The sequence below is a fragment of the Anneissia japonica genome, unplaced genomic scaffold, assembly GCF_011630105.1.
Source record: "Anneissia japonica isolate Jap-2015-1 unplaced genomic scaffold, ASM1163010v1 scaffold284975_len822289_cov185, whole genome shotgun sequence".
In the NCBI taxonomy this organism is placed as follows: domain Eukaryota; kingdom Metazoa; phylum Echinodermata; class Crinoidea; order Comatulida; family Comatulidae; genus Anneissia; species Anneissia japonica.
The window spans coordinates 363,165-386,142 of NW_022699685.1; the positions used below are offsets into that span (position 1 = coordinate 363,165).

General features: G+C 33.7%; 3 protein-coding genes across 4 annotated transcripts; 2 read left to right on the forward strand and 1 right to left on the reverse strand.

Annotated features, from left to right (window-relative positions):
• Positions 1-2,002: 2,002 nt before the first annotated feature.
• LOC117103056 (carbohydrate sulfotransferase 11-like) lies at positions 2,003-6,079 on the forward strand. The gene is made up of 4 exons (XM_033243527.1): positions 2,003-2,472; positions 3,085-3,214; positions 3,915-4,063; positions 4,237-6,079. Exons 1-4 carry the CDS (start codon positions 2,416-2,418, stop codon positions 5,137-5,139), a joined length of 1,239 nt encoding a protein of 412 aa, XP_033099418.1. The 5' UTR covers positions 2,003-2,415; the 3' UTR covers positions 5,140-6,079.
• LOC117103059 (MICOS complex subunit Mic27-like) lies at positions 5,892-10,815 on the reverse strand. Of its 2 annotated transcripts, none has more exons than XM_033243531.1 (6): positions 10,673-10,815; positions 9,010-9,195; positions 8,527-8,581; positions 7,877-7,972; positions 7,311-7,462; positions 5,892-6,653 (listed from the first exon to the last, which is right to left on the reverse strand). In XM_033243531.1, exons 2-6 carry the CDS (start codon positions 9,151-9,153, stop codon positions 6,495-6,497), a joined length of 606 nt encoding a protein of 201 aa, XP_033099422.1. In that variant the 5' UTR covers positions 9,154-9,195; positions 10,673-10,815; the 3' UTR covers positions 5,892-6,494. The 2 variants fall into 2 exon arrangements, with proteins under 2 accessions (XP_033099422.1, XP_033099423.1); XM_033243532.1 differs by lacking the exon at positions 10,673-10,815 and adding an exon at positions 10,600-10,659.
• A 1,194-nt stretch (positions 10,816-12,009) lies between these two features.
• On the forward strand, positions 12,010-22,958 carry LOC117103057 (survival of motor neuron-related-splicing factor 30-like). The gene is made up of 7 exons (XM_033243528.1): positions 12,010-12,108; positions 14,070-14,135; positions 14,545-14,675; positions 15,138-15,225; positions 17,159-17,250; positions 19,412-19,538; positions 20,289-22,958. The coding sequence occupies exons 1-7, from the start codon at positions 12,055-12,057 to the stop codon at positions 20,442-20,444; spliced, it is 714 nt and encodes a 237-aa protein (XP_033099419.1). The 5' UTR covers positions 12,010-12,054; the 3' UTR covers positions 20,445-22,958.
• Positions 22,959-22,978: the final 20 nt, after the last annotated feature.

Genomic DNA, 22,978 nt, shown 5'->3' on the forward strand with positions numbered 1-22,978 from the left:
ATTGGAGGACTGCAGTGTATTAAATGTCAGAACTAATATGCGGAACAGGATTCTCTGTGACACTGGAAGCCAGTGGAGATGATTAAGAAGAGGAGTGATGTGACAATATTTGGGTCTGCAACATACAAGGCGAGCACACTTATTTTGAAGTTTCTGAATACGACTTAAATTATATTTACTGATACCATAGAGTAGTGAATTACAGTAGTCAAGCCTGGAGAATAATAGGGCACGAACAACATTATGACAGGTTTCAAAATCAAGAAATTTGCGGATGCGGGACAAACAACGAATCTGCCAATTTATGGACCGAGAAAGGTGTGTTATATGAGCAGTCATATTCATTTCATGGTCGAAAACAACCCCGAGATTTCTGATAGTTGGTGAGTGTCTAATAATGTTACCGTCAAAATGGAAGACATTATTATTGAGGATTTTATAATGATAATTTGAAGAAGCAATGAAGAATTCAGTTTTGCCACTGTTAAATTTCAGTTTATTATGGATCAACCAGGATTGTAAATCGGTGACGCATTTAGACAATCTGAATAAACAGCAAGCAGCGTCACCAGGGGTGTTTGGGTTAAAAGATAGGTACAGCTGAACATCGTCAGCATAGATATGATACAAAATTGAATGCCGACGGATAATGTCACCAACGCAATGAATGTACAAAGAGAAAAGCTGAGGACCAATAACAGAGCCCTGAGGGACTCCGAAATTAACACGAACTTCATCAGACAAGGCATCCCTAACACGAACCCTGCAAGATCTATTACTAATATAAGAATGGAACCAATTCTTTACAGTGCCATCAAAATTGACATCAAGGCGCTTCAAAAGAATATCATGGTCCACCGTATCGAAAGCGGCAGACAGGTCTAACAATAGCATAAAAACTGCATGTTTGTTATCAATAGCCCTAAGAATATCATTTTGCACACAGATTAGTGCAGTTTCTGTACTATGGGAACGTCTGTAGGCCGACTGAAAGGGGTCGGCAAGGTTGTTTCTATAGATATAAATTATATTTTGGTGCAGCATTAGACAAATCTCAGTTTAAGTTGTACAATTATCGTACAATTATAAATTATATGAATTATATGAGGTGTTTTGCATTTAAAAAACTCGAGTAGTTGAACATCACATTAAATAAGCACATCACCTACCAGTATTTCCCTCATCTTTCTATCTCTTCCCTCCTCCACCAGCACCCATGTCAATAGGCAGACGTTGATCTAAGACAATACAAGGGAAACAAGAGGGCCCCCGGGAAGAGAGTATGCGTCTTTTATTGACGAAGAAAATTCCTGTTCCAATCAATTTTCGATTAAAATCTAAATATGCAAATACAATGCACCACAATCAAATAACGGTAGGCCTACTAAAATTTGTCGTTGAAGTTTTGGCTGCTTAATACATGCGGATTAGAAAGCTACGGGGTCAATTCATAATTAGACTCACTGACACGCCCATTTACTTTAGTTTCTTCTCTAAAAGTTACATTTGCAAGGTGTTCTGCGTTTTGAGTATGCGTCTGTTATTGACGAAGAAAATAATTTCAATTTTCTATTGAAATCTAAATATGCAAAATACAGGTCCTAGGCCCGGCATGCAAATCACAGTGCTAAATGTTATCGCTTCAATATATGCGGATGCGATATAGCTATCAATTCAGAAATATTAGACTGACACGCCCATACTTTTAGTTTCTTCTCTAAATGTTACATTTGCATGTTGTTCTACTTTTTATTGATGTCGAATTCATGAATCAGTATTAGGCCTTTGTACACGATCGGTTGCAGAAACTAGATTGCGTCATGAATATTACAACAATTATTGTTAGCACTCACTACGAGCGCCTGACTTTAGCAGGATGCACTATTGTATATAAACCACAGGGTTCGCAGGAAATTTGACATAAGTATGAAGCAAACTTCGCAATAGTGATAAAAGTCACCGTGATTAAATATTTCTAACTTCATTTCTTCATCATTCCCCTGAAGAGAACAAGTATTTCTAAATAATATATCACGATAACCTGAATGGGGCACTTTTCGGAGTTCCTTATGAGGACGAATGGGCAGCTTATCATATTACTGGACTGACCTGTGCATTACGTCCGCCTACCGGCCCTGGTGATTACCGGTTGTGAGCTGTTGCAATTACCCCTGCACCCAAGTATTAATCGTAAAAAAATAGTGTGATGCCACTTCTATTCAATTCAATCCATTGTGGCTTTTGGTTGTACAGATTTGCTTCAATGGTTCTTTTAAAAGAACGAGGTGTAGTTGGCAAAAACACTCATACAACACTCTCTGAGCCGAACTATAGAGACGAAATAATGTGAAAACTACCACCAGGATTGAAAACCTGGTTGCTGAATCGATTGCAGAAAATAAAAATATTAAGGCAATGATGGCAGCTCTAATGTCTAGGCTTAGGCCTAGATCAAGATCGAACTTCGAACAGGTAAGTCTCGTCTTTTCATTATCTGGTACAACTTCCACGTTAGTACCAAAGCAAATATTTCGCACACACAATTCCTGAGGCCTAAATGACGGTAAGCTTGACTGCTACAAGTTTTCATAGATTTTCATGCCAGTACTGTAGGAGACTGGACAGAACCCCATGAAAACAGCGCACTGTGGTTACGTTCCAAGACTTGTAGATTATTCTGTTTGTGATATAATTGTGTGTATGGACACACCTAAATAGCAACATAGTAGCACTGTAATACTAATAGCACATAACTTTAATGCCGTTTTTAATTTGAATAGCCTGAATTAGATTCTGATAGAGGCCACTGATTACTGACAGCATACCCTGATAGTTATTTCCACTTTCTTAGTAATATTCCTTTCTTAATGTTATTATACTTATTATTAATATTGTGATTTATTATAATTATTATTGTTATTATTAAACGAACACGGGCAAAAATATAAATAAAAATAAATCATGTTGTGTGAATACAATAAGAGTTGCATCCAATATAATTATTATTAATAATTTAATCTTGATGGTTGTTATGATACTACAGTACATACACAAGAGATAAATTTACCATATTTTTTTCAATAGAACATCTCGTGTTCGATGCTGAATATACAGACACGAAGAATATACAGCCCTCAATTTCTAGTTGGTTGTTTTGCTGTTTTTGTTGTCTACTGTATGTTCATAATAATTTCAACTTCTGCAATTTTTGAAGGTGAGAAAACATACTGCTCGTTTAAGTTTACCCGAAGCCATATGCTTACAAATGGGGCCTAATGAAAGGCACTGTCCAGAAAGAGGTGTGCAATCGAAAAAAAAAGAAGGTGGGACCACTAATAGAAAATAAGATGGTAAACAATACAATGTTTAAAATTGTTTTGTATGTATTTTGTATGTTAGTTTTTTTAAGTTTGAAACTATTTTTGTTGAACATCAATAGGCCTATGTATTTTTTTTTACGATTGCAATAAATTCATTCAATAACTAAATGCTACTGGACTTAGGTAAAGTACATAGCCATAAAAAATTAAGAAGCTAACATGCTCCAGGATAAATGAGAGTAACAACGAAGATGATAATAATTATGGCCTATTTATTATTTTATCATCGAAAATTTGTGGGATTCTGCAAAAGACTGTTTCCCTTCAAGAGAATGCAATAGTGGGTTCCCTAAAATTTTACGACTATATAATATAATATCGCCCCTATAGTTACGTTCTTCATGCGCGCATCGAGAGTTTCTATGGTTTTATACCTTACATATTAATATAATACATAATTAATTTGAATTCGAATTTGAAGTCCATTGTGTGGACGAAAGCTAGAGATTAAATTTTACAGGTTAGTCTTAAAGTGCTGCTGTCATTTCTTTTATATTGTAATAATCGTGTTTTTTTTTTCAATCAATTTTTTAGAAGAAATTAATTTGAATGCACCAAATATTCAAACAGCAAATACATTTCCATGGGAACAAGACGATGCTGAGAAGATAGTTTATAGAAGATTTACAAAAACGAAGCAAATGGTTATACCTGATAATAAGAATGAAAACAAAATTCAAAGGGTAAATTTAAAATATCTTTTCAATTAAAAAAGATTAAAAATACAGAATGCAGACTATAAAATACAATTTTGGAAATGGTATTACATTTTTTTTAGTTCCTTGGAAACGGTAATCTTTACGTACATTATTTCAAAGTTAAGTTATATTTAAATTCAATATTTTTCTTTATATAGAAAGATAAATTTATGATGGAACAGCCTCAAGTACAGAATTCACGAAAAGATACCCAAGATACATTTATGATGGAACAGTCTGAAGTACAGAAATTACGAAAGGATACACTGAACGAAGTCTGTCAAAAGAATCCAAAATTGCAATCAGGAGATATTTCACATGATACTCTGCGACATATATATGTACACGAATCAACAAAAGTATTATACTGTTTTGTACCAAAAGTGGCTTGTAGCAATTGGAAACGAGTCCTGATGGTCATCAGTGGTCACAGAAAATCAATTGAAGAAATTACATCGAAAGAAGCTCATTTCAAAAACGGAATGAAACGACTCGTTGGTTACAGTACGACAGAGAGAGATGAAATGCTTCGTTCATATAAAAAATTCATGTTCGCTAGAAATCCGTTCGTACGAATCCTCTCAGCTTACAAAAACAAGTATCAGGACACCGCAATGTACAAGAAAGAGACATATTTTCATATATTCGCCAAACGTATTATGAAAAAATATCGAAAGAACCCATCTGAACATGATCTGAAGACGGGCGAAGGAATTACATGGACTGAATTCGCCCAGTACCTTGCAGACCCTAGTCAATATAGAGGATTTGATGACCACTGGGAAGAGATATATAGACTTTGTTCACCTTGTAAAGTTGAGTATGACTTCATTGGCAAACTAGAAACAATCAGCGATGATGCAAAATACATCCTGAAATCTTTAAATGTCGATGATAAGGTTTCATATCCAGCAAGAGCTAACAGTCACCCAACAAATAGTACACAAGAATTTGATAATTATTATGGAAAATTAGACTCGAGTATATTGCAACGCTTGTGGGAAATATATGAATTGGATTTTAAACTATTTGGCTATAAGAAGCCAAACATATTAAATTAGCAACCAGTGTCACTGAAAGGCACATAACATGATACCATCATACATCACCCCCATTGTACCTATAATTAATATTGCGAAAGGTACGCTCTCTGGCAGCAGCCAAAACATCTCTAAGCCAGCCCACTGGACTCTACGATAGGTAAGGGTACACCCAAAAACATTGGCCCATATAGGTGTTCTATAACTTTGATTGGCAACTCGCACCTCCGGCAAAAATATTCTGGATCTGCCCCTTTCAAAAGAGATGAGATAAAAACATTATTACTGTCCTTACTACAATAAGATGTATGTGTGTAATGTATGTAATGAATAGAGATCTGCATTTAAAAGCCATGCTCCGGAGGAAAAAAAATGACCATATGTTGTAAAACTCATTTTTCTAAGACACAAAAAGCATATTTGATTACGAACTCGGGAGCGGTTAATTAGAAAGATTTTAGAATATTAAAAAAACTTGGGGAAAAGGGGCATAACCACCCTCTATTTACCTTTTCCCACCAGTTTTTAAATGTTCAAAAATCTGTTGAATTTTTCGTCAAATATGCTTTTTGTGTCTTAGAAAAATCAGTTTTTCTAAGAGCCTCTGGAGCGTGGCTTTAACATTACTTCCTAATACCATCTGTGGTGAAGTCAAACAATAAATAAAAAAAATTGAATTGCTCATTATCAAGTTAATAATGAGATAATTTTTCCAATTGCTTTGCTTAACACTGTGTATCAGTAATTAATGTGTGGTCAATAAATCAACATTATTTTTTGAAACAAGTACAAGATAACTTTTATTATGTGATCATTCCATACGGTTCATGTATTGCAAATGGAACAATATAGGACATTAGCTAAAAGATACTGATGCGCATGGCTTTGTTCATAGGAACTACATTATCCAAACATGTGTAGTCTTTTACATTGTAAATAAACTTATTCATGTTATTGTTAATGTCAGTTTTGCCTTTATTTTTTATTAGGGTTGACTGTTCCATACTTTTTAGGGGTCTTCTAAGGAAGATTATGTTAGGAACATGGGTCTAGCACTGCAAAGAGCATATCAATACCTTACTGTAAAGAGGCAATCCCTTTATTTTTTACAACAAAAGAACAAAAAGAAGTCTTGTCTTAGGTTGTGGAGTAATCCAAAGACCATATTATTAGAAGGCAAATATCTTAGCTACAAAGCTAGGGCTCCAATCACAAAATAGACACTAAATCATTCAAAATTAAATATTAGATTATAAATTAAACAGCTATTGGTTAAATTGCGGAAAAATTTCAATAATATAATTCTCATTATCTGTTTAATTCTCCACCAATGCATTTTGCATTTTAATTTTTTTCTAATAGTAATCAGCAATGTCTCAGCTTCTTGTGGTATATAAGTCTTTATCCTCCGGTTTAGATTGGCCGTAATCTGCATTTGTATCATCATTACTTGATTTTTCTTCTGACTTAACTTGAACAATGTCTTTTGGAATTTGCTTTAGTTCTTCAGATGGTTCCTCTTTCGGTTCCTCCTTCTATTAGTAATAAACAAAACAATATCTATTCGATACCAATCATATGAAACATGAATGTGCTCTCATTTAAGAGAAGCAAATTCATAATTTTGATTTGATTTATTCAATATGCTCTTCAAAATACAAAACAAAACAAATGAACATGAACTGAGCAAATCACAAAAGAGCATATCGGGGATGGCCTTAAAATTGTGAGTATAATACAGTAAATTTAATGACCCTGCAACGCACATTTGAGAGATGCCCTTATTAGAAAATTTACAATAAATACACAGGGCTTGCCATGCCGAAACCAGCATCAATTCTCAAAATTAAAAAATCATCATTTTAATATATTCATATTCTCCGTATTATAAGCTTAAAAATGATAGGTCATTTACTGGAATCAACTTACTACTGCCAAAGTTATGAGTAAACATAGTACGGCTTCTCTGTACTAAAGTATACAATACTGCTACATTCTTATGCTAATTGCTAATGCTAATTATAATAATATGCTAATTATGCTCAGATCAACATTTAGTGACACTAAGTTTGTTTTGGGATGGAGAGCCTCATATAGTAAATTGTTAAAATTAAACACTGAAAGGATCAGTCACAGAATATGAATGAGAGTGTCTTTTCAACAAGAAAGGTAGGGAGAGGTGAGGACATTACCTGATTGTCTGATGACTTGAGTAATTGTGTACTATGAGATTTGATCCAATCCCATTCTTTTTCAGCTATTCTTACTGCCTGGTATGGATAGCATATTGATGCTGCTGCAGTTACTAATGCCCCAGAATAAATTGCCTTTTTAAATATTCCCCCTGTAAATAATCAAGAATGATAATTAACAATACATTTTATGGCAAATAACATAATAATATTCTTTTATTAAGCTTTGAATTATTGGGCACAGTAAAATAAAACAATGATACTATACAGTAGTAAATGAAATTATTAACTAATAATAATGATAATACAATATTAATATGTATAATAGTTGTTTGTTGACTATTCATAGCAACAACAGCAGCAGCAGCAACAAGAACAACAACAAAAACAGCAACAACAACAACAATAATAATGATGATAATACACATAGTCTTCCACCAAAGTAATGACATATAAATTATAATATAATATAATAAAAAATAATAATAATATAAATATAATATAATATATTATTATATAATTTTATTACCAAAAGTTCCTCCATAAATATATTTCAAAATATTTACCTTTTCTTCCTAGTACCACACCAGTTAATCCAGCTAATGCTATAATGCCGGCTCGTGGGTAAAACCCTTCTTCTGTTTTGATAAATGCAACAACATCTGAAAAATGTATGTTGTACATGAGTTTTTTTCAGGAAGTACAGATTCACACAAAAATGTTTGACAGATTTCATGTTTTAATTTAAAAAAATATTATTATAAACTTTCTTTCTTCCTCTATATACTCTGTCACCAACATAGCATTAGACTGACACAGCATTAAGTTTTCACTACTGAAAATAAGTCATCAACATTTGTATCCTGTGTTTGTAGAGCAGGTATTTTGGTCTTTTTGTCAATTAAATGAGCACAAGGTGAACAATTTTGAATATTTTTGGATTACTGGTACTAATGGGTATTTATATTGTTTAGGAAAATAGTGGCAGGCATAGAATTGGTCATCATTCAGGAACCCCATGCATTATAAAAATACAGTCTCACAAACAAGCAAAGACCAAATACAGATTACAACAATTAAACACAAAAAGGAAAATGCAGAAGAAAATGACAGGCAAACAAATAAGTCTTGAGTGCAAGTTTAAGAAGATTAAGATCTGCATTATCCCTAAGTTCAGTTCAATTATCAGCTCTTAACAATAATTTTCAATTTTTACCATTTGTTGTATTCTCAACTGTCTTGTATGCATTCTTTGTTGACTGGATAATTCCCTGAAATGGGACAGAGAAACATGTGTGGTTATGTGTGCTCAATTCAGAGTAAATAACAATATATTACGTCATCTTAAAAATGTACAGTACATGCATATTAATGTTTACTATGGTGGAAAGTCATCATAGATAAAATGGTCAAAAAGGCTTATTACACTGAACAAGGAAATTGGCCACAAATAACAACTGATTTGATTTAAACTTGACAGAATAATAGCATACAAAAACAAAAAAATGTAGACTAAATATTACTCTGGGAATCGTCAAAAGTGTTTTATACTGAATATATTGCACAAGTACAACAAAAAAACATTTAAAAAACATTTATTAATATTTGGTAAAAAAAATAGATATAATTACATGAAGACGTCAAAATTAAAGTAAAAATGTTTATTATTAAAATAAAAAATAGGCCTATGTAGACATACTTGACAACTATCTGCTACATCCCAGGTCTTTTGTCTGATGACAGATATACCTTTTTGAAGTGAAGATTCTGCCTCTGGTTGAAGGATGAACTGTGCATCTGTGCTTGGATCCTCATAAATGCTTAAATCTTTTGCCTTCACCATTTTCTTTTTGCTTCACACTACTTATGGTTACTGCAATAGGGCCTAAAAATAAAATAGGTCATTGTCTAATGATGAAATCAATATAATTTTAAAAATATCCAGACGGGTACAAGTCAACTCGGGCCATACCTATTTGGCCCACTGCCAACTCGGCCTTTTACCAACTTGCCCCATAACCAACTCGGCCCATGCACCAGCTCGACCCTTGCCAACTCGGTCCTTAACCAACTCAGCCCATAACCGACTCGGCCCTTAAGCAACTTGGCCTATAACCACCACTAGCCACCCGCCCCCTCCCCCAGCCTATTCCCAGACTGTATAGTAAGGCGGGGAATATATCCGCTGCACAAAAATTTGGCCTACAAATCCGTCCGTGCATTTGGAAAATAATGGCCGATTTCCGCACAGATTTTGTCGAAAATTCGGCTTTGACCAAATCTTAATATACAACCAATGCAATTATGCAGCAATTACAATTCCATGCACTTATTTTCATAGTGATTTTCCGAGAAAATTTGGGAAGGTTTTTTAGGTATCCTCCGCACAATTAAAAAACTTTACAGTATGGGCTTATGCTAGGCAAGGTTTATGAACCATCAGACATTAGTTCATGATGGTTCATAATTAATACCTGGAATGGATGGATGTTCAAATAAATGGGCCATAGGTAGGCCTAGGTCGGTCAAGAATTGGATTTGAGAAGCAATTGGAGAGTGTCTGCAGTTGACTAAGGGCACATAGAAAAAAATATTAGATTACCACCCTTTTTTAAAAATAAGTGATGAGGGAGCACAGTTTTTTCTTTTTTTTTAGCGGAACAATTATAATAGAATATTGCTTCTTTTTTTTTTTTTTATTAAAGAGGAAGACTACTGTTTTTATTTGAAAAAAATATTATAAAAACTGGTTTTATTGTTTTTTCAAGAAAATGTATTTCCAGTCACGAAATTGCATTGTTTTTTTTTAAGTTGTTGAAATAAATGATGCGGCAAAAAAAAAACCAAAAAAAAATTATTCCCGCATCAATATTTCCCAAAGTTTTGACTGGTCGGTACTTGTTTATTAATTATTGTATGTATTTATTGTATTATAATTGTATTATTTATATGGGCCTCTAGGCTAGGATAGAATCAGAATCAAAATAACTTTATTATCTCCAAAAGAAGATTTTTTTTTGCTTGATATTATATGTATTGGGCCCTATTATTGGCAGCCTATGCTAGGCCTGGCCTGCTACTACTACTGGTCTTGGCATTGCACTGACGTACTGTATCTGTGCAATCGATCCCCGCCGGGCCCAGCCAGCAGAGCATTGCATGGTCCTGCCTGGAGGATGTGCCGTTGCAGCTCTTTGAATTCAATCAACAAATGAAATCACTAATTTCTAGACTTTACCTGCACAATTGTATCTAATCACATCTATTATAATTCTATAGCATATATTACCTATTATAGATACCAATTATTATACATTAGAAGTCTAGGCCTCGGGCCTAACCCTACGTAGCCTTTTACCTACCCTTCCCGCTCGCACATCCTCTATGGGGAAAACTCGTTTACTTTCTTTGCGATATGGACACATTTCCGGTAGCTCAAATCCTGGTTGTATAACGAGTCATCATCTAATGTGTCTGAAACGCGTTGGTGGGCATGGTGGGTTTGTCTGATATTTTGTAAAAAACAATAAAATCAATTAAAAGAACTGCTAATTTGAATGAATAAAATGATTTATCAACTTCCAATGAGACACAGATTGACTCTTTCTTTTATTAAATATCCATCAGCCAAACCAATACCGTGTAATAATAAAATATGACAATGTAGGGGTTTCAAAGGCTTTTTTATTCGATTTTAGAGTCTCCTAATAAGTAGAAAATACATAAACATTTTTTTTCCCTCTCAAATTGTGGTTTTTCTCCCTGACAGGGTTGGGGAGGGGGAAACTTTCCCCGCTGGCGCACCCCAGGCTCTGATCCCCCTCACAGTGGTGGATCCAGTCCGGGGGTTCAGGGGGTTCCAACGAACTCCCAAAAAGAATTATTAAAAAAAATACTACTGGGTCCTGGCCTACAATAGGCATGCTAACCTACCTAGCTAGACATAGGTTGGTAGATCGAACAATATAGCCTAACTAGCCTTCAATTAAATAAAATTTAAAACACTGTTTATTCGAAGTGCGTTCTTCATGCCTAACGATTCATGAAGAAAGAACACGTGGCATAGGCCTACTACTCAATTTTTTTCTCAATGTAGGCTCAGTGCACGCGACGACCGTCACGTGTAGGAGTACCGGGCTTTCTTTCTGTGTCTCTCAGAAACAGTTAGTATACCAAAAAACACTCAAATTTTAGCCATTTTCTGTACAAATTATAAGGTGTTGTCAACTTCGAAGAAAAATGATCACTCGATTTTATTGATTGAAAAAAAATATACAAATGATTATAGAGCTTACAATCTAGTTTTATAATCCGATCACCCGAGTTTTTCAAATGAAACAATTCAAATTATATATCGATTTTGTGAGAAAATGATGTCCCTTTTTTACTCATTGACTGTAAGCTGTGCAGTGCAGATGAAAGAAAGTGTTGGTTATGCTGTTGTCTATGCATTTGTCTTCATCATTTTCCGCCAGTATCAAAATTGTTACCCATCTTTTCTATCTAACCTGATGAGCCAAATTTCACCTGCATACAATAGGCTTATAAATGTAAACCGTTTAAATGTGGTTTTGTTGTCTATTATAGTCTTAAATTATCCTTTAGTATACGGACTTTACCCTAACGTCGGGACTAACGTATTTCAGTACGTACGTACCATAAAACAATGGATCGTATCCATGTATTTGGCAATTTAGGCGCGCCATAATCTTTAAATCCGGATCCCAGCAGATCAGAAAACAAGATGGCAGAAGATTACGATGGCAACCTTAGCACTTATAAAGCTCAGTTACACCAGGTATGTTGCTATATGTAACGTATATGAGTTAAAATCAGTTTCCCAAGTTTTTGTCAATGGGCCGCAAATGGTATCTGATACATAATGGTGAAAATGTTCACTAGAATATAGCCTAGGCTAGGCTATGGTAGTAGGCCTACAATACCCGAACGAAGCGGTGGGTGACGAGGGACGGTCAGACCCAAATAGGCTAGGCCTATGCCCTATATCAGGTCTTCAGGACGATCGGATCCACTTACTATTATTAACTTGTCGTTTAGATGAGTACTGTATCACTTTGGGTAATACTCAGAAGCAGGCATAATGTGTGGATATTACAGGTATAAAAGTATTTTTTAACACGAACATAATAAAACAAACACAAAATTGGCTTACAGCAGTATTTAGTGGAAAATGAAGATGAGTACTTATTTATATTAATAGTAAGTAAATAAGTAATTTACTTGGAAAACAACATTTTTTTAAACTGTGGCACCCTCCAAATTTGATGGTGCATCGTCCAAAAGAAATACAGTACACAAAAAAAAAAAAATTAAAATTAAAAACAAAGAAACAGACATCAGAAAAGAAAAGGCAAAAAAGAAATGACCAACCACAGATAATAAAAATTAAATCAAATTAAATATGTAAAGTAAATATAATCATTTATATATCCACTCTCACATATTTAGATGTATATGTATATACACACACATAGGCCTATACATAATATAAATATTTATATATACATACACACAGTATATATACTGTCTCTTATACACATCTAGATGTGTATAAGAGACAGGTAATTTACCATACCCACTGCCCATACCCACCCCACTCCCCATATAGAAAACAATACGACATAGGGCTTATCTTATTTATAATATAGGCCACACACGTGTGTTTGAAACTAAATATAAGCATTTTCATCATGGTTTTATTTATTACAAACATATTCTTCCACCATCAATACACATTGAGGCCCTTCTTTTAGGTTAAAACGATCTATCTTAAATTTGTCTTTCTTGAGTTTGGGACTATTCTGTAAATAACTTAAAAGGATTAACCTAAAAAAGCCATAAAAATTGCACACGAAGCGGGCAAAATATTTTTGTGTTTTTAATTCTAATTTTGTCGGAATTAATGAAAACTCCCTAAAATGTGCAATTTATAAAGGAATTTTAGGCATTTGAGGATGCATTTGTCAAGGGGTGGGGAAAGATTTTCCAAAGATAGATATTTTCCCCTTGTCCCCCGGTGTTTTTAATTCTAATTTCGTTGAAATTGATCAAAACTCCCTAAAATGTACAATTTTTAGAGGAAATTAGCCCATGTTAACAAGAAGTGCGCGCGAAATTCGAGGCTTTTAGGCACTTTCAGGGGATGAAAAGGGAATTTATAAAGGGGTGGGCAAGATTTTTCAAAGATAGATATTTTCCCTTGTCCCCCAGTGGTAACGCCATCGGGCAGCATAGATCAAAGGAGTTACGACAGTTTTTGAAGTGGAGAAGGGGTTGCAGGGTGTTGGGAGTCTGGTCATTATGATATCTTCCTTTTTATTCTTGTCTTTATTTTTCTCTTCTCTTTTTCTTTCCTTTTCTTTTCTTCTTCTTTCTCTTTCCCTCCCTCTCCCCTCTTTCTTTCCTCTTATTACCCAGCCCGGTACGACGGCTTGGTCAGCCCGGTAAAAACCGTCAGGGGAGGGGCAATCCTACCTATGGAGATAGGCCTATGCTATGGGTATGTTGACGTGAAATCATTGAATATGATTTGATTAACATCTGTATATTTACTTGTTTTGTTGGTTATATGATATCAATATAAATTAATTAGATAGTACCATATAATTAGTGTTAAGAACACTGCCAGTACAGTGTGTTAGGAGAAAGCTTAAAATACAAGTTTGTAATGAATCACTAGGCTACGTATGACTGCACACAATTAATGTAATGTATTTTTATTATACCTTCATTTTGTAGGTGGAAGCTGCATTAACAAGTGATGCAGATAATGAAGAACTTCTTAAGTTGAAACAAGATTTACAGGTAATACAACACAATCGTTCAATCCAAAATTTAAACCCTCATTGTTTGTTTAAAGATGTACTACTGTCATTAGCTAAAAAAAATTTTTTTAATCCTTATTTGAATTTCCTAATTTATTAAAAATTTGAGAAAAAAATAATTTTCCTCATCTTTTAACAGACAGTTCAGTAATACATTTCCCGAGACCCTTAAATCTGTTTGTAATCAATTAAAAATGTATAGTAAAATGGCTGTGAGTCAGTGAAAACAATTTCATCTGTTTCTAGTTGGAAGTTAACAGCTCATTTGATTCTTTAAATAAGCTATTTAAATATTCAAGATTTTTGCATTTTTTGTTTTGTTTTTGCTTTTTAAAGCATATTTTAAGTACAGAGCTGAATTTAACAGAGTTATTTTTCTTTTATTCCAGGAAGTGATAGATTTGACATTAGATCTAATCAAGGCTGCTCCTGAGGTCACGCAAGAGGAGGACTCTGTTATACCGCTACAGAAATGGAATATAGGAGATAGATGCCTGGCTATGTATGAAGAAGATGGACTGTGAGTATTATCAAAGATTATAGAAATGCCAGAGGTCCAACTGCCCTGATTTTTGCATGCAATCAATGAAATTTAAAAAAAAGTATTACCACGAAATAGGAGCGCCTATTAGAATTCGTAAAATCTCGAACATGCATTCTATAGACGCAACAAGCATTCAATACAAATGCCTTTTAAGTTTCTTTTGAATCGCGCCCTCTAGTTACTGTTTGCGATAGGACTGCGTTTCAACGAAATCCAGAGAGTCAGACCTCTGGCAAATCTATACTCTTTGATATTATTAAATTAGTATACAAAGTTGACCTTGCATTCAGTTCTTCAAAAAATAATGTAAAATATATGTACTGTATGTATGTGAAACATGAAGTATTGTAATATTTTGAAGGCTAGGCCCAAGTACTTAACTCCATTACACAATATGGTTTAATCCAAATAAAAAATAGAGTGTTTGTTTTTTTCCAGGTTATATCCTTCAACTATTGATGAAATTCACGACAATGGAACTGTAACTGTCACATTCGATGGATATGGAAATTCAGAAATTGTAAAGGTATGTTTGTATATTATTTTGATGATTTTATAATTTTTTAAATATTTAGTTTACAATTTACTACTACAAAGTACAGCATTTGATAGGCACTCATCAAATTTTTCCACTTTTTGTTTTGATGGTGGTTTACAGTATAATCAACATCATATTGATCATCATAGTCATCATCAGAATAAGTTTTACAACAAAACATCCATCTAGTCAAAGCAAGCAAGTTTATATCTATTGTTATCTAATGTGGAAAAGGGATACTACTGTATTCAAATTTTGGCTAACCTGTTACCCCTTCATGGCATTACTGAAGATTATTGGCATATTGTTTTATTACTGATGATAGTAAATATGTGAGAAAAACATATGTCCCCATCGCGATTCGAACCAAAACCTTCCGATTAATGTTCGGATACTCTACCAACTGAGCTATGAGGCCAAGTGGAAAAAAAAAACGTGTCATAATGGGAAAACCCAAGGGTGTATACCAGTTGACCTCATAGCTCAGTTTGTAGAGAGTGTCCGAACGGTAATTGGAAAGTCTTGGGTTCGAATCCCGATGGGGACATAGGTTTTTCTCATATATTTATTTTCATCTTTAATCAACACCAGTGTAGGTATATCCCCATACCATAGTTACTTTCATGTGTTTATTACTGTAAATGTATCAATAACTGGATTGTATTACGAGCTTATAAGAAAGAAGGCAAAAGTAATATAAACATATGAATGGATTAATTTAGCTAATATTTGTAAAATCAAGGTTTAAAATTTGTAAAGGTGAACAGTACATTGTTAATTAAAACCAGTTTTTTGTTTTCCCTTGCTTAAGTAAATCTAAATCTATCGCAAGGTATGCAAAGTTCTTTGAAAAAAAAAAAATGTAAAAAACAAATTGTGTATGTGAATGGGATGCCAGTCAATTCGAGCGGATGTCAGTTCGAGCGGATGCCAGTTTGAGCGGATGCCAGTTCGAGCGGATGCATTTAGTGCGAACTATAACAAGGGCGAATTTATCGTCGCCGTATTCTTGTATTTGTTTGTTTTAAATGCAAAAAATGCTCTGATTACTAAGGTCCTGAAAGGTTTTTAGTACTTTTTGATAATTACTCCATGTTTGAATTACAGTCTTGGCAACTCCGACTACCAAGATGGCCGCTAACAAGTTAAAACTATAATAGAATTGTGCACTTCTCAGCTTAAAAAAGAAGAAAGTGTATGTTTTACTAGAGTGCACGAGAAGCACACACACAAGACGAGTGACCATTAGCCACCCTATTCACCACCCCCCCCTTCCCCAGATCCGTCACTGGTTGGGGTTCTCTATTTAAAAAAGCAAATTATATTTGTAATTGAGTTATGCTACTCACTTATCTATTCTGGAACTGTTGTGTGCCCCCTTCCCCTTTGAAAATGTCAAATTTTTAGCTCAAATTATATTTGTAATTGAGTTGCTACTCACTTATCTATTCTGGAACTGTTGTGTTCCCTCTTTCCCTTTGAAAATGTCAAATTTTTAGCTCAAAAATAGGAAATTTTGAAGTAATTTGTATATAACTCGCACAGGTTGTTGTTTCGCACAAGCGGATCTTCTTCCGCTCAAACTAGCATCCGCTCGAATTCGCTCGAATCCGCTCGAATTGGCCTTCGCTCGAAGTGGCATCCGCTCGAATTGACTGGTTCCCTGTGAATGAATCTTTTGTATAATGTGGTATGTTAAAAAAAAAAAGAAGTCAAATAAGTATTTATAATTTATGTTACCCTAAAGGAAAACTGAAAGAAATAATGTTGCTGTATATGTTATCAAATGAAAGAATTGAAATAAATGACCATTTGGTCAACGAAAAAAAAAAAGTAATGACATCATCATCATCAGGTAAAATTCCAGTGATTATCCTTAATCTTTTTCTAATGTAATGATGTGTTTAATACAAATACTTAGACAAGTAAATTGAGAGAACTCGAGGAACCTAAAGGAGAAAAAAGGACGTCAGAAGAGGCAGGTTTAGAAACAGACAGTAAACCAAAATCCAAGTAAGCAATTTCTTTACTACAACACCTTGTTTGTGGCTTTCCCTAGGTTAGGTTTTTGTCTTGTCTCGTAAGTGATTTAGCATCAAATCTAATTGTCTATTTTTATTTCATGAATACTTACGTGAACAATTTTACTTCTATATACAGTACAGTAATGCAAAATGGAATGGGGAAAGATAGCATGGTTTGAAAGCCTGCTTAGGTGGGGGTTGTAGTTATTGGAATAGTCTGTCCTATTGTTTTCTTGGAAGTGTGAATGGGAAGTAGGTTTATTTATATATGTCCTTGGTTCTTAATAGGTGGCCCGCGGGCCAAATATATAAATTATACAAAATATATTTAGAGGAACTAAAAAAAAAATGCTTATTTTTTTAAATAAAGTGAACTCGACAAACACAAAAGATTGGTAGTCTTAGGTTAGGTAAATATTACATAGCAGATTAAAAATAAAAACTTTACCATAGATTTGTTTTTATTATGAGTAGACCCAAGATTTTACTGGCTAAGAGTTTGTAGGCCTTAAATCCCTGGTATTTGGTGGATATACTGTAGGATGGGTGAAATTACACCGAAAATACCTATTGTGTGCCAAAATATTAAGTTGAACAAGCTTTGTATAACTGTTTTTGTTACGATTATGCCTGTAGCTTCATGTTAGGTTGAAAATACTCCTACAGGATTAGTCCTACCAGGGAGTTGTTGTATAGACGCCCGAGCAGGTAATAGTATTTTGTTAGGCGTAAACGATGAGAAGCAAACATAAGAATTGAGGTCAATATGATAGAAACAAAAATAATATCTAGTTTTACTTTGTGGAAAAAATGCCCAATTTAGGAAACACTACTTTGCACACGTTACACTTGCACAAAAAAAGGAAGACATAACAAGTTCTATTCGGCTACCAGTCTCCAACAACATTAAACGTCCGCCAACCCTGCAAAATATTTTGGTGACTAACTTGGGTCGCAATCGATAGTTTGAAACCAAGGCAAATTATGGGTTGTTGCAGAAATCCATTACAGCCTCAAAATGCTACTTTGTCAGAGCATCTCGGCCTCTGGACCCAGCCGGGCCCCTAAACAGCCTCAGCCAACATACAGGCCTGTAAACTATAGCTGTAAGCTATTTAAAACCGTCAGTTTCCAACAAATTAATTAATTGAAATTAAGTGATGGTACCAGTTGCTGAGACATATTCCCGTCCGAGTGACAATCAAAGTAGAACTCAACACTTTCATTAGGGAAAAATAATCATATGTTACTTTTACAGAATATGAGGCTGTAAGATCGATTACAGGCCTTTAGTATTCAAAATCACTCAAATTGTTAAAACTTCCTGGGGCTTTTTCCCCTGCCGTTGGCCAAATTTTTTTGTGATGGTTTTACACAAGCAAAAAATGAAAGATCATCAATAAGCAAGAAATAGTGGAAAATTAATTGTCCTAATTATTTTGGCACAATATCATATCAATCTTATGGTGCAAACATTGTAATGAATTTTGTGTCCTAATATTGTGCTGTAGTACAATTAAAAATAGAATAGAAATTGAAATTGCCAAAAAACCTTAAGGTCTGTGCGGTCACAACAGGGCTTTGGCCACAGCAACTCAAAATTTGTCCATAAAGTATAACAAGTTGCTTGAAACTCAAAGATTTTCCTTGGACCGTGACATCAATTCTAAAAATATTTTGGCCCTTCAAAGAAATTAATTAAGAACCAGGGATATATGTATTTCACTTACTGATCTTCAATGGCTTGTGCGTTTTTGTTTGCTGTTCACTTTCCCTGCATTCATTTCTGTTCATTAATTATTATTTACATTCATTATTTAATGAAAGACTACTTTTAACACTTCATTTTTTGTAATGGATTTTAGTTTTTCTATTTATATATCTAATTTCATATATAAGAGATAAGTGCACATCACTGCTGAAAATAATGGCGTTTAACTGCTCTCTGTCGGTTTTTTTCAAATCAATCTTAAAAGGAGTAGAGCAATATATTCAATAATTTCAACAGCAGTTTTGTTCAGAACTATGTATGTGGTAATACAGCTGCTAATATTCACTTACGTTTTTATTGATATTTTTATTACAATTATTACTACTTTACTAAACTACTATTATTATAATAATAATAAATATTATTTGTACAATTGCAGGAAGGAGCTCTTAGAACAACAAAAGGAATACAAAAAAAGGAAACAACAGAAGAAGGCAGAAAGGTTAAAACAAATGGAACAGGCTCATGAAAAGTCGAAAAACAACTGGCTTGACTTTAATAGCAAGGTTAGTTTTATTTCCTTATATCATTTGTGATAATCAGAGATAACACATTTGGTACTATTAATAACATGATGGGAGCCATTTTGGAAATGGTTATGATCAATTTATCAATGTTATGGTATCGTTCCCGCTGCTTTTTCCTACCAATAATTATTGAATTCAGGATGTGTACTGCATTTATTGATTATTTTAAAAGCTTGTGTATTGAGTACAGCCGTAGCTTGGTAGTTAAGATCATTACCTTCCAATCCCAAGGATCCTGGGTTCAATTCCGTCAAGTTACGAGATTACACATAAAAAAAAAAACCCACCCCTTAGCCTTGTATTATGTTTGTTTTGTGTAGTTCATCCTGTTTCTAGCATTTAAGATGAAAGTAAAATGTAATAGAAATTCCACCACCTTCATTAGCTCGTAGTTCTAAGTCAAAAATAAAATAAAAATAATAAAAATGAAATAAAAAATAAAAATCAATAAATAAAAACGAAAAAAAAAAAAGAGAGAGTACACATCCTACAGCAAAAACCTGGGAGAAGAACAGGATGAAATCTATAGACACTTTGATTAGGAAACAATTGAGAAAGATTTGAATAAATGACCTTGGGATTTATGGCAAGCATCATAAGCTACACCCACACTGACCTTCTCAGATTTCTGAATTTAAGGCATACGTGTCATGTATTATACATTAGTAATTGATTCAGTGGTTTATTCATTAAAATAAAATACTATTCTTTTATTTTGCAATTTTGCAGGCATTCAACAAAAACAAAAAAGGGTATGTCAAGAAAAGTATATTTGCATCTCCTGACGAGTCAACTGGTAAAGTAGGTGTAGGTACATGTAATAAAGGGGGTAAGCCAATGACAAAGTTCCAGAAACAAAAATACCAAGTTCCATCCAAGAAGTAGATAGTGTATTGTAATTGTCTATTCATACTTGGACAGTGTCGAGAACAGAGGGGAATTTTGACTGTTATTGCTAATGTAGATTTGGTCAAATTGTGACCCCCGCTTCCCCTGTTCTCAAATTTCTGATCATTGCTTGTTAGAGGGACACGTTTGGACTACAGTAACTTGTAAGAAAGTTCTGATCATCGCTTGTTAGAGGGACACGTTTGGACTACAGTAACTTGTAAGAAAGAAGTTGACAGTGAACTCTGATGAAGTCTGTATATTTTAGACTTGAAAAGACTGTATATTTTAGACATTGTATGTACTAGAGTTTCAACAATGAAATGATGATGTATCACATTCACATCTGCACAATTACTGGACTTATATCCAGCCAAAAGTAAATATGTACATTATTACATTTAAAATAAAAAATTGACATTGATCTAGCCTAAGTCAAGCCATTGAGGCTTGCCATTCCAAAACCAGTGACCAAAAAATGAAAATTGACTTTTTAATATGTAGTCGTATTCTCCACATTGTAAGCTTAAAAATGATGGGTCATTTACTGAAATCGACTTACTATTGCCAAAGTTATGAGTAAAAGTATTATGGATTCTATGTACTAAAGTATACAATACTATTGCCAAAGTTATGAGTAAATCTATTATGTCTTTGTACTAAAAGTATACAATACTGCCACATTCTTATGCTAATTACTGTACTCAGTTTAACAATTAACGATGGTATGCAGGTTTTGGAATGGCAAGCCTCAAATAGGTAAACAATGTAATACCATTAATTCTGCATACATTAGGTCCAAGTTGAAACTCAATCAGTAAACAATGTTTTGAAATTTTGACATGCATTCACATATTCTATGAAGAATGAATACTAGTGGTGTTTCAAGATACAAGATGTGAAAAATGGCAGGGAAAGATTGGGTAGAGGAGGGGGAATGTTGCACTGACGTTCAATATTTCCTTTACTTAAAAACTAATGTTTTTGATCTATGTTGCACCTGCAATGTTCCCCAGTTGTTCATTTCTGAGTGTTGGATATATTTTAATGTAAAGGTATTTCATTTACACAAACATTACCAGTAAGGTACATAAACATTTCATATGTAAAGGTGATAGAAAGATTGTCAATCTTTTTCACACTATGATTATTAGATGACTATGATTAATGTCTATTTTCCTCTTGTCTGCTGAAAATCCTGTAAAAAATACTGTATATGAGTCTTTTATTTTGTACCCATTATAATAATTTAATTATAGAAAACAGTGTATACTGTCTAGGAAAATTGGGAAACACCTAAAAATTAAATAAAAAACTTAAATAGCTTATTAGGCGAGATTTTTATTCCTTGCTTCACAAACTTATTTTTTTAAAGAAATATACACGTTTATTTTAAGGCAGCGGTGGGTGTAATAAAAATAAAGAAAACTTTTATTTTTTTCTGAAATTTCAATTTTTTCGTGGCGGCGGGTGCGCTAATTGGCCAAAAATAAAATTTTATTTATTTTCAAATTATCATTATTGGCAGTCGGCAGATTCACTAAACAAGGTATAAAAGTCTCGCCCAAGCTATCAACTTCCTATGAGGCAAAAACATTTAATTTTTAACTGATTTCTTTATGATGAAAATCCTTTAGGAACAGTATTTATGCATCTGTTAATTTAGAGAAAATCCTTTCACATTCTAATATTTCATTGAAGGCTAGTAAAGTACGCTTTGTCCAGATTATCAAATGTTATTTGGCAAAGAACTGTTGTATGCCCATATATAGACATGATGTGCCTATATATGGTCATGATCTGATGTTACCATTAACTACCATATTTAGGCATGTCATTTGAGAGTGTTGATTGGGTATTAGTTAAATACTCAAAAAAAAAAAATCTAAACATTTTTTTAAAAAACTCAACACCAGAGGGTATACTGTATCTTTAATGTAGTGTATACCATGTTTCAGTTGTGTATGGTTTCTGTGCTTGGATTAAATGCTATGAGAATTGTAAATTTTAACACAGTACAATTTTCTGGTACATTTTCTAAAACAGTACAGTATATGGCTGGCCATAAATGAGGTTAGTGATGGTGGATGCAGATTAAATTACTGTACAGTATTTATGTTCTGCTGTTTTAGTACCTTTACCTATGTAACTGGTTAAGGTTTGAAATTACTGTACCTCAAAAAAGTTAAAAGATTTTTTAACAAGTTGCAAGAAAAGTTGGCCATGTATTTATATAAAAAAATGTGGAAATTGTTAAGTGTAGGGTTGCTAATATTTGATCAGTGGCAAATAAAAGGTTCTTCAAGGTAAATACTATGCACTTAAAGCGATTATGATACTTTACAGTTATACATTACATGTACATTAGTTTTATAGTGTACTGTAGTGTGTATATGGAACTTTTGGGGGGATTTACATGCTTGATGTAGTACAGTACAGTATTAGTGCATTCACTTTTGAGGTCTAAAAGTGAAGAACTATTAAATACTTTGTTGTTAAAAAAGAGTTTTTCATTATTGTTGAACAATGTC